General features: G+C 43.1%; 1 protein-coding gene across 9 annotated transcripts in view; it reads left to right on the top strand.

The window, feature by feature from the left end:
* The window catches only part of NEDD4L (NEDD4 like E3 ubiquitin protein ligase), a 335,626-nt gene that overhangs the window by 192,091 nt on the left and 130,840 nt on the right, over positions 1-12,695 (top strand). For 5 of the 9 annotated variants that reach the window (XM_064578837.1, XM_064578835.1, XM_045886634.3 and 2 more), the window contains one exon: positions 1,988-2,041. In XM_064578837.1, coding sequence (XP_064434907.1) covers positions 1,988-2,041 — 54 coding nt within the window. Of the gene's footprint in view, positions 1-1,987; positions 2,042-5,468; positions 6,915-12,695 lie in introns of those variants that run through there. The other 4 variants (XM_064578833.1, XM_064578834.1, XM_045886630.3 and 1 more) reach the window with 4 other exon arrangements.

Genomic DNA, 12,695 nt, shown 5'->3' with positions numbered 1-12,695 from the left:
CTCATCTGTTGGAAAGTTTTCTTTTCCCCCCTCTTCAAAATCAATATACTTTGCCTCTATAGCTGTGATATTAAAAACTTCTTTACTTCCAGAAATGCTCCAGATGAGATCTTCAGATTAGTGCAGATTCCCAAAGAACAATACTACCATTAGACCCATTACATTAGGTCCTGATTTCTTCCTTTCAAACACAATTGTATTTTACGTGCTCCTAACTTCAGTCACTATCTACACTATCTGTTTTCTGTTATGTTCAGAGCTAAAATATGGTATTGATATTTTAATACTTGGTGGATCCTATGTATAGCCTCTATCAGATGCATTTAAATTACTCCGTGAAGGACTGAAAAGCTAATGGGGGCAGATAGATGTTGTTGGCCCTTAGTTAAGTCTCAAATACAGCTTTCCACTTGTAAAACTCCAAATGACCTAGACTGCTTTCAGTTTAACACCTGGGCCACATTTATGTAAATTTTAGTGCATCCAAGATTTTGTCAACTTACCTTGGCTATAGCAGTTTGTAAACTCTGTTTTTCTTGGCTTTAAAAAAAAGGGGGGGGGGCTTTGTTTTTTTCATTCCACAAATCTCAATTGAGTGCCTACTGTGTGCCGCTCCTTCCAGGGCCTGTGTGGATGCATTGGTCAGCACAACCTTCACAGAGCTTCCAGACAGATCCTAGCTAGATCCCCGTCCATCTGCTTGCTTTGTCACTAAGCGGAGGGCAGGCCAAGGGGCCAGAAGCCCGTGAATCGCTCCGTGCTGTACTGTCAAACTTTATTTTGTTTCACTTTCCATGGTGAAGCAGTAGACCTGAATCCCATCTCTGGCTCTACCACTTACCACCTTTGTGACCTTAGAACTCCACCTGAAGACAGACACTAGCTGTGAGTTCCTTCTCTCTCATGAAGGAGAGAGAAGTCCTCCCTTGATGGGGTTGTTTTCATGCAATGATGTAAATCAGAAAGCTTAACTACCAGGTATCCCATATGGTTGGTACTTAATAAATGATAATTGAGCCTGAATGATGATTCCTGCCATTTTGGTGAGGTTTTGGTTAAGAGAAAGAAGCAAAAAGACACTGAAAGCCCCAGGAGCTCTGACCCCACAGTTGCTGGAAGTTGGGACATCTTTGATTTCTTTGTTCTCTCTAATTTCAAAGCGTGGGCTCTGAGACAAGCAGGTCAGACCTGGTTGGGGCCTCCTGGTTGCCCCACATATTACTTATGGGCTCCTGGGCAGGTTACTTAACCCTCAGAGTCTCAGCTCCCCATTTGCAAAATTAGGAGGACAGTTATACACCATAGGTTGCTGTCAGGATTAGATGAGGTCATGTGTTTTTGATATTTAATAAGGAGATAGTGCCCCCAAAATAAGTATACAATAGTCATTAGCTCCTTTTACTATTCTCTTCATTTTTGTCACTGCTATCCTCATTATAATTATAGGCCTAAGAGATTTCCTCAGGCACAGACCTTGGTGAAGATGTCACCTTGGTCTCCATGCCTTTTGTAGGGGAGATACAGAAACTCTCTAAAACTATTTAAGGGCGCCTGGGTGGCTCAGTTGGTTAAGCTACTGCCTTCGGCTCAGGTCATGATCCTGGAGTCCCTGGATCGAGTCCTACATCGGGCTCCCTGCTCGGCAGGGAGTCTGCTTCTCCCTCTGACCCTAACCCCTCTCATGTGCTCTCCCTCATTCTCTCTCTCTCAAATAAATAAATCTTTAAAAAAAAAAAAACTATTTAAAATTTTCTTTGCAGCCAAGAGCATCTTATTCTTCTAATATGCCTAAATATTAGGCATAGAATAATCCAGAAATCAGTAATAGAAAATGTGATTTAGTAGACACAGGATTTCTAGAAGCGTAGCAGTTTAATTAGATGACACAGATGATCTAGGTGCATTATAAAGCATTTCATTCTATGTCTCTTATCCTTCGAGTTATTTCTGCTCATTTTTTAAAATACTATTTTTGTCCCCTTTATAGGTAAACCCGTCTAATCACAGACTTCTGTTTGAAGTATTTGATGAAAACAGATTGGTAAGTGGGTCCCAGTTCTTGATTTTTTGCTTCATTTTTTAAAAACTGAATTTTAAAGCAGCATCTTTCAGAACTCTGTTATCTGTGTTGTACTTCTGCTAGTACATATGCTCCCCCCCAAGATTTTTTTTGCCTATTACTAGTTTATGATTCTAACAAATATATCTGTATGGATAGGACAGAAATTTTATTTGTATATGTGTATGTTTTCATCATAGTCAAGAGTAGTGACAATCACACTAGTGATATATCAAGCCATACGCCTCTGCTCTTATGTTGGGAGTATGCAGTGGCAAGCAAACCTTTAAAGAGGCCATCACTCATGTAAACAAACCTTAATACAAGCCAGAATACAGTCCTTTCACCCATTCGGTCGTGAATCTGTGGTGATTCTCTTTGGGAAAACAAAAAACTAATTAACGGTATATAGCAAAAAGTGAATCTATATTTAGCAGGCAAAATTAAGCTGTATTTTAAAAGTGGTACTTTCTCAAGGGAAGTTTGTAGAAAGTACCTTTAAAGAACCAAAGATATGCCTGAGGCATAAAACTCATAGAAACATTTTATATATACGTTGATAGATAAGATGTGGGCATGTTACATATCTGTCTGTCTATATAATACATATGACTAAGATTTCATTTTAAAAATGGAATTTCAGCATCACATCTGGCTTTAAAGCATTTTGGCAGAATCAGCTAACTAGAGTGTATTCATCAGGTACCCACAAACCAAGTGTTCCAGCTATGCATGTGAACATTATTATGTTCTGTGTAAGCCTTTAAGGAACTCTCAGAAGTGGTATTAAAACTCTCAAGTTTTCTGTTGTTAGTTGTATCCAGATTTACTTTCCATGAAACTTGTGTATATTTCTTGGTTAAAAGGAGTGTTCTTATTAAGGAAAAAAAAAAAAAGAAATAGGCAAACCATAAAATAGACTCTTAATGATAGAGAACAAACTGAGGGTTGCTGTAGGGGAGGTGGGTGGGGGAGGGTCTAGATGGCGGATGAGCATTAAGGAGGGCACTTGATGTAATGAGCACTTGGCGTTATACGTAAGTGATGAATCACTAAATTCTACACCTGAAACTAATATTACCCTATGTTAACTTACTAGACTTTAAATAAAATCTGGAAACAAACAAAAAGGAGTGTTCTTATAAACCCTTCTTGCTGCTGATTTCAGCTGAAACTCCCAAGTCTTTTGAGTAGCTTAAACTTAATAGTTTTGGAGGAGTCTTATAATGCATCTCATTTAACTCTCTGTCCTTGCACGTGAGACAAGGGAGGTCTGGAGCCTTTACATAATTTAAACACAGCACCCGGTGGAATCTGCTGTTCTCTTAAGTCCTCAGGCCAGTGGTGGTGAATAGCCAGGCCTTTTATGCTTATTATAGACCTCGGGAGTGTAGTTAATCTCCTGGGCTTGGTATTATTCTCCAAATTAGAAAGCCAACAGATTCTGGCCTACTGTACCGAAGCCTTTTCTGTAAAAATATACGGGGTCTTGGTGGCTTCACGTTGAACTCAATGTTTTATACCTTGGGTGATAATGAGTAGTACCAAATAACTAAATCACTTCTGTGTGTATGAAGTTATTTTCTTGTTAAATTGAATGAGAGATTCTGATGATGGTGCAGTTCTTAGCACTCCATCTCCTATCCAGCAAATACTGAATCAGGCAGTGTTGAGTAGAGTACAAGTCAGTCCCTGAAGACTCATATACATATACAGACTACATATACATACATATACAAACTAATCCTTATTCTCTCATTTATTGAGTATAACAACACGTTTCCAAGGTGGAGAGGGTCAGATTGAAGGGAAAAATGCCTCTTGTCAGATGTGTTATAATTCATTATTTTCTTTTTACTAAGAGAAATTTGCTGTAAAAAAAATTTTTGTTTCCATTTCTATTACTAAAATATGACTGCTGTTGAGATGACCTCTCCATGGATCCCAAACTAGTCTTCCAAACCCAAAAGGGCTTTGAATGCAGAGCTCTAAGAAATCACGTGTGAATACACACTTTATCTGAAACATTGTGTTTTATGATACTAATACCTAGCTTTGCCCCAGGCTGTTTGCGGACTTTTGTTGTTGTTGTTTAACCAGTCACTGAAAACTGGTGGTGGTGTTTGTTGCTTTGTTGGCTCTTCCTCCAGCTAAGACCATACATGACTACAGTGGTACTTGGCGGTTTGAGCATCTCAACGAACTAGCTTCCATTTCTCTCATGGAGATCAGTTTTGGCATTTAAAACACATGCCTTTGGAAAACCGGTTTGCACGTATGTAAACACGGGGTTAATCCTCCACACCCTCAATTCTAGAGCTGTTGACAAAGTCATCCTTTGTGGATTTTAAAATAAACTTTTTGTCACTCTCTGCAGCTTTTGGTATTTTCCCCTCCCATTTTTTACTCCCTCCTAAATAAGCTTCTGTGTTAAATCACTGATGTTTCTGGATCATGGAAAACCGTAAGCTTGAAACACAGAGACTATATCCAAGTTGACTACAAATCTGATGACAGTTTTTTGAACATGGACCTTTATTACTCGGGTCCTTTTTGGCCCTTCACAAAAATGGTGAGATTCCGTGCTTGTGATAATATTGCTGACTTCTCCCTGGAAAACAGCTCTGGGCAGCCTTCTTTCTGTATGGTATTTAAGTTAACTCACTACGAAAACCACATTCACACCCTTCCTCAATTTTCCTTCCTTTTCTGGTCGGGATTGGGGGGTGGGTGTGGTGATGGGTTTTTCTCCTGTCTGGCATATAGGACAGAATGTTTTCTCCAGCTGGGCTCCTTTTCTCTGGGACTTCCATGTCTGATAGTCGTATTATGAGTGAGATCGCGACACACACACACACCCCATTAAATGAAAAAATATAGTAGTAGGAGGCAGACAGCTCACTGACCCTGTTGTAAGTTGTAACTCCCTGCCCTTAGCTATTTTGTTACTTGTAGATCATGGTCTAATTATTTAGCATTAAAGGGACACTCATTCTGTGGGGTGTGGAATCATATTTATAGTACCTTTTATTAGTTTGCATTCCGTCGTGGTAGTGTGGTGATATCATAAATAACAGAAACATAATATCGGATGCTTGTGAAAGGGTTTTCTTGCAGCCAGAGCATTTTTCCTTGTCGTTCTTTGGTTTGCTAGGGGAGGCGGGGGAAATACGGTGTGTGCGCATGTGTTCAATGCCTGCTCTCCGGCATTGGTTAGAGAGTCCAAGGGCCCTGCCTCGTTCGGAAAGAACTGTCCCGTGAATTTGATGCGGGCTAGATTTATAGCAGCATGGCTTGGACTGTGTTTGCTGCCTTAGTCAGCTGTGAGAGCTCCCTGCTGGGGCCACTCCTGTCTGATGGAAAAGCAGCAGCTGGGAAGGTGCTGTTTCAGGCTCTTGCTGTGTAAAAAAAAAAAAAAAAAAAAACTGAGAGCGCGAGAGGGGGGAAAACTCCAGTAAGTGCACAAGCTGGCCTTGGAGGGGGAGACGGCGGTCATGTGGTTCTGGCCATCCTACCCTCTGTCACAGTGCGGATGAGAGCTTTTTGCTCTTACCCAATCATGCCTGGAATGCCGCTTGCCACTTGGGTTATTTCTGCTATCTGTCGCTCCTGGTGCCGCAGTGCTAACGCTTTGGCAGATGGGACACTTTTTCTTGGAGTTTGTGTCTTCGGTTTTTGACTGCTGGCAGTGCCGGGCTCGTTGTCGCCGCTCACCCTCTCCCTCCCTGCCCCCCTGGGCACCATGGCCCATCGGCTTCGGTTTCATTTTGGCTCTGGGCGCAGCAACACAGCCCCTGAGTCCGAGATCCTAGACCAGGAGAGGGAAGAGGACTTTTTCATGGCATTCCACACGCTGCCGCGGAGGAGTGGCCCGCACCCCTTCGCCCCGCAGGGCGCGGAGGACCGCGGTGGCCTGCAGGAGGCCGTGGGCGCGCTCAAGCGCAGCACGTCCATGTTCATCCCGCAGCTCCTGGGCCCGCTCGACGCGCGGCCCACCCGCAGCTCATCTGTGCAGATCTCCCTGCAGCGCAAGGCGGCCGACGGGGCCCCCGACGCGGGTGCGCCGCCCAAGGGCCCGGACGGCGACGCGGGCTCGGCATCCCGGGCCGGTGGCCCGGAGCCCCCGGAACCCGAGCCCCCCGGGAGCTCGCCCCCGAGGGCGGCCCGGGCTCCGGGCCCGCAGCTCAACGGCACGTGCGGCCGCCGAGCGCCCGGCCTTGCCGCCTGCGACGGCCGCGAGGAGGCCGAGCCGAGGGCCGCCTGGGGCCCCGAGGGTGGCGGGGCGCTGCGGATCCAGCACCGCGCCTCCAGCGCCGACGTGCGCCAGGTGAGGCTGACGCCCTTCGGGGCCGAAGGCCAGAGCAGCCCTTCGGCGCCGGAGCCCAGGCGCTGGTCCCTGCAGCACGTTCCGGATGCTTCTGGAAGCTCCGGGAAGCGCTGCTTCGTCTTCCAGTTGCAACAGCCGCAACCGGGCGCTCCGGGGCCAGGCGGTGACTTCAACTTCGGTTTCACCGGCACGAAGGGGGACAGGCTGGTGAGGTACCCCCGCATCCGGCTGGAGAGGAGCACCTCGTACCCCACGCAGCCCCGCGCAGAGCGCGGGAGCCCCACGGAAGAGCGGGGCCACCCGGAGACGCCGCCTCGGGGCCGCAGGGGGGCTCCCGAAATCCACAGGACCAACTCGGTGGAAAGGACGCCACAGGGGCAGGGCTGCACGTTTAAGATCAGGCAAGATCAGAATGCGGGGCAGCAGCACTTCAGAATTCTCGTGACTCGGGGGCCGGAAGAAGCCCCCCAGAATCCCGAGGAGAATAACGCCAGCAGCCCTGGTACCACTAGGGTAGCTGGCGCCCCGGTAAGTTGGCGTGCGGTTTGCGTGTGACCGCCGGGTCTGAAGGGACTGAGCCAAGCCCAGAAAGCTGCTTCTGCAGGCTAATTAAAACAAACTTCATCCTCCTCCTTTCTCGGAGTTTCCCTGCTTCAGGCCATTGTAACAATGTCTGGCTGAGTTCTGGGACCGTGATTTGTAGCCCAGTATTTGGTAGAGTCCCATAAAACTAGTGTTTAAGAAGACACTGTGTGTTTAGACCCTAAAAGTCAAATAACTGTTTTGAAGATCAGATGATCCCTGCTCCCTCCTTGTCCCCTTCTGAATAAAAGAATTTTTAAAAATTCATTACTTTGACTTAATCTGCCGGTGCCCCAACATGTTGATCTCAGAAATGCATTTAAGAGCTGCTTGCTTTGATGATGTTTCATTTAAAAATAACCAATTCTCATAAAGGTGAGAGAATGTCACAAAACTTGAGTCTCGTCTCTTAACAATTAAGTGCATGGCAAGTTTGATCAGTTCTTCCTAATGGCCCTTTTGCTGTGGAGGATTGACCCTTGTTATATAATTTATTGTCTTTGGGTTTTTGTCCATTAAGTAATACTGAACAAGAGTGGTCACCCTTGTGGGGCAGTAAGAAATGTATTTTTGAAGCAGATTGGCTTATGGACCAGGGCTAGGCAAAACTGCTTGTTAATGGTCAGATTGCGGAGGTCATGCAACTTAACACTGGCCACTTGAACATCTAACTGGGAGGCTGTATATAGACGAGTAAGTGCCCTGTCTCCAGCTGTGGAAACAGGCACCCTAGGACAGATTTTGGCTTTTATTTCTCCTGTGTTCTTGCTCTCTCCCTCTTGGTGAAATGGAGTACAGAAAGACAGCTGCTAATTTCACCAAGCAAATGATGAGTCTGCATCTTTCATGCCTCATAGTGGGATGAAAAGTTTTATCTGTTAACTTTCTTTTACCTAGTAATTACCAGCCACTGAGGGCTCTATCTAAACACCGAGCGCCTTACATTTTGAAATGGGTTTTTTCCCCCTGGATTTATTTGAAGACCGGTTTGAGGATAGATCGTGAAACATTAAGGGAACTTTTTGTTTGGGTTTTGGTTGTGCCTTGAGACTTTTCAAAGTGGATGACTGAGTATTAGTGTGGAATTGTATCATCTTTTATTGCCGTGTGTTGAGAAAGGTTTTTGGCTGTTCAAGTGAACTTTATCACACTGCTCCATCATTGGTTTGCACCATTTTGAAGGTGTAATCCGATGCTCAATGAAAGTATTGTATCTTTCTTGGTGTTCTATAAATGTTTCTTCTTCTTTCTTTTCCATGCATCCTTTTATTATCACTAACCTTTTTTTTTAGGAAATGTCTGAGTGCTTTGTCTTGATCTGAACCGGTATATCATTTTTATATAATAGTACAAATTTCAGTAGAATTTTGATATTATATTAGTTCTAACCTTCGCCCCCAAGAAAGTACATCACAACAGTTACAGGCTTCATTGGGTAAGACAATTTCTTGCTGAACTTGGACCGCCTACCAGCTGAGGTTTCATAAACAAAATGCGTTCCTAAAGTTTTGGTAACTACTCAATGCTATTACCAAAAACTTGTCATTTTGCAGTTAGATGTTGAAGACAGATGTGTTTATATAACTAACGTCTCATTTGGCTTGAAATTTCTAATGTAATTAGGAAACAAACAGGATATACTAAAACTGGTACGTACTTAGATACAAGGGCTATTCTCAATTGAAAGGACTGTGAGAGCAGGAAACAAGTATCTTCCAATTTGGAAATTTAAGGTCTAGAATAAAGAGCCTTTCTTGAGAATAAGTTCTCTGGTGCGAATTTCATAGGTGTAGTTCTCCTATGTGAATTTTGATACACCTGTGATATTTTTGTTCATGGACATAAATTCATAAATGGTTGGTAATCAGCTGGGTTTTTTTTTTTTTTTTTAAGATTTTATTTATTTATTTGACAGAGAGAGACACAGCGAGAGAGGGAACACAAGCAGGGGGAGTGGGAAAGGGAGAAGCAGGCTTCCCGCCGAGCAGGGAGCCCGATGTGGGACTCGATCCCAGGACCCTGGGATCATGACCTGAGCCGAAGGCAGTCGCTTAACCAACTGAGCCACCCAGGCGCCCTACAGCTGGGGTTTTTTTAAAGCAAAAAATTTTTTTCTTTAAGAGGCAAAAACAAAACTCGTCACATCACAGAACCGTCTGCTCCATTCAACACTTTGTACGTGTTTCATATGGGCAGGGGTGTTAAGTCTAGGCGGCAGCTGCCCTGGCCTTATTTATCTTGAGGGAAAACATTCACTGGGGCGTCTACAGTCTGGCTGCCACCAGGCTTTTTTGATGGTTCACATATCTGCTGCTTCAGTCAGAAGGGTACTTCATTATTCGTTCATGTGAAAAATTAATGAAAATTTGTTGCAGCCTGGCTTTTAAATGACATCAGAAATGTTTCTCGATTGGGCAAACCACTCAGGCTTCCTTTTACACATGGGCTTTTCTATTGCACAGTCTCTTCTCTGCCTCAGACCTTATTACAAGGTTACCCTGTTGAGTATTTTTCTGTATCTCAGGCTGCCTCCCAAACATCCTGCTGTGAATAAATCTCAAATGCAACATGACTTCAAAAAATGTCAACCAGCTAGATTCCTGGGGGGAAAAAATACGTTTCCACGCGTTAACCCCCTTTGGTGATGGTTTTCCATCTGGTCTGGCCACCCATTCAGGAAAGCAGAATTGGTTCTTGTCATCCGTTAGGATATTTCAGAAAGGGCTTTAGGACTGAGCAATTCCATTTGTGGCGTTATTAACAGTCATTTCGTGAATGACTTATTTTCTTAGTTTTTGAGGTATTTGGTTTGGTTATGGACTGCTTCACTGTATTTGAGTTTTTCTGAGGAAGTTAGATCACCATTTCCCAGCATCGGTGCCCCCTTTCCAAACAGTCTCAGGGATAATCACTGCTAGGTTCTGCATTTTACAAGCTGAGTTTTCGGATCCCATTAATGTCATGAGGTGTTTCAGGTCCACTGTGTATATAACATTACACTGGATACTTGGAAGGTTTCTGGGGCTGTCTTCAGTTGCTTGCTGACAAAGTTTGTAATGTAAACAGAGGGGGAGGAGGGCCCGTGGGGGCAAAAACAGGTAGTCTCCCACCCACTACATATACCAATAGGGAAGGGAGTGTTTCTCCTTTACTGTTACCCTAGGTTCTCTGCATTTTCCCTGTGTCCTCTCAGTGGACATCCACTTTGCCGAAGTAGTATACTCATCTCTTGGGATTAAAAATTTATTTTACTAAACAAAAGAATACCCAAACTCTTTTTATTTGGAGGGGATTTTAATTTGAATCTCTTTTAGAGACGATGATTTTACTGTACAGAAAAACCTTGACACGAGTACTAACTGGTGTCGCTTTTTTACCCTAAAAAAATAATTCTCTGAATATATGTATAAACCACCCCTTTGTTTAAAAAACACACCAACAGCCGTGTGATGAATAAGAAAAGTATTTCTTTCATTCACTGGGTTTCTGATTGGATTCTCTAAACTTTATTTTCCCTTGAATATAGTAACAACCTCTTAATGCGATCGTGTGAGAATATTCCAATACTATGTAACAAAATTTCAGCTATTTCCATGGATGCTTTGATTCGGCATTGCTCAGGGTTGACACGGATAGGAGTTGTTTTTTTTACAAAGTCTCTCTCTAGTACTTCACCATTTGAAGGATGCCTTCATTTATTTCACTTGGTCCCTGTAACTAACATCCCATTGCGAAGGCATTGCCTCACTCAGCCTTGCTTGCTATCCTGCAAAATAGTGCTATTTTTCTATTTCCAATGAAGGTACATGGTAGCTTCATTAGATGTGGGAACTAGCATATTCTATCACTTTGTGTGTGCCTAATGGGAATTTTAAAAATATCTTTAAAAGTCTGTGTAGCCAAAAAGCAGTTAAATGCTTCCAGTGATGTGACATTTTTGCTGAAATTTTTGAAGATGGTACCTCCAGTTGGTGCTTTGCAGCTTAACAGGGCCGGGGGCTGGGGGGGGGGGGCAGTTTTGGAGACCCGCAGAGGCAGCTGGGCAATTTACTGACATGTCTCAGGGGAGTTAGAAGCCTTCTCTGAGCTTATTCTTAAGTGAAAAATGAGGATAAAAATCTCCAGCTCTCCCAGGTTTCTGGTGAGGTTTAAATGAGGGAACATATGTGGAAGTACCTGATTAGTGTTGGTGTTGGGGTTTTTTCCTTCTTAACCGAATAGTTGTAATATACAAATCTTTCTTTGAGGAAGGTAATCAAGTTAACTCTGAACATCAGTTTTGGATCAGCATCAGGCATAGCATGGATTTAAGGCATACCTGGAAGTATTTAATAACTAGCTTTGATATCTCATCTGTCCTAAGTCTGGCTGTTGGATAATCAGCATCACAGATCCCAAACACCACCTGTGATGATCGGTCCTTAAAAAGACTCAAATTCATTGGTGAGCTATGGATTGTAGAAAAGGATCTTTAATTGTATTTGCTGTATTGAATTTTGAAACTTTGAAACTTATATTTTTACCAAATCATTTTGCTGTAACATTTCCATTGGTTACGTTTACGTTTCCCTCTTACAGGTTGAGGCTTTTGAGCAGCAATCTCATGTTATCTGTACAAGATCTCCACATTGTGTGATTGGCAAATGAGGGTAGTATTTGTGCCTTATCAGATACTGCCTTTTGGAGGGTTTTCATAAATGCCGCAACTGCTGCTCTTGGCCAAGCCTGGAGCCAGAGTTCCTAGGCATTGAAATTAATCTATAATTTTGTAACACATGTTAATAAGAAAGTTGTTATTGCTACATAAAAGTTCACAATACCAGAGGAAATTGACTCCATGTAAGAATTCTCTTAAAATTTAATAAATGTTGGGTGTCTGTATAGTTGATGGTTTAAAACTAATTGAGGCTAATCTGAATGTTAATGTATTTGTATAACTGGAGATAATGAGGCATATTTTTAATAAAAATAAGCTCATATTATTGCTGAGCTAGATTACTGCCCTTAAATATTTTGACTTTTTTTCCCCCCAGCTCTTAATGATACTACCGGGACATTTGCAGTAATGAGGAAAAAGCAGGAAATTCACAGTGTCGAAACTATTGATTAAATGCACGAATACCAGACTATCTTAAGTTTCCACTATACTTGCCAAAAGAAGCTTGGGAAGCCTAGTGCAGTCTAGTGATTATGAGAAGTTTAGTATCCTGTCTTCGGTCGTCCACTTCCCTTGATTCATACCAGGCAGCACAATATAATTCCATGTCCTGCAAAAGAGAGAACACTAAGACCATCTACCTGCTATATACACCCAGCTCCAGTTTAAAGGTTAAAAGGGCCTAAAGGGATAGCGTATTGAAAATATTAGTTATAATAGGTATTTCAGGAAGTCTGTGTTTTTTCTGGGCAAATGGAGGTTATCGAAAGATTTTTAGCTTGACTTCTTAGGCATTATGGGTGAATAATGTTCTCAATGGATGTTCCTTTTTTGAACCTTGTTTATTCTGCTCACAGCTTATTTGGGCGAACTGGAATACAGAGGACTATAAAAGAACAAGTGAAACAGGTGGCCTGGAAGGAAATGGTTGATGTCCTGGCCAGTTTTATGCTGTCCTGAGTTGACACTTTGGTGGTCTCTAGGCACCACCACATTGTAACAGGAAGTTGAGCTTTCAGTATGGAGGATGGAAGAGATTGAATTTCAAGCAGCCTGCTTTTTATACCCTG

Source organism: Mirounga angustirostris, unplaced genomic scaffold (assembly GCF_029215605.1).
Source record: "Mirounga angustirostris isolate CCGP_5_RB_7025 unplaced genomic scaffold, mMirAng1.0.hap1 SCAF_14, whole genome shotgun sequence".
In the NCBI taxonomy this organism is placed as follows: Eukaryota; Metazoa; Chordata; class Mammalia; order Carnivora; family Phocidae; genus Mirounga; species Mirounga angustirostris.
Note: the sequence above shows the minus strand (reverse complement) of the source record. Positions and strands in the feature narration are given on the sequence as shown.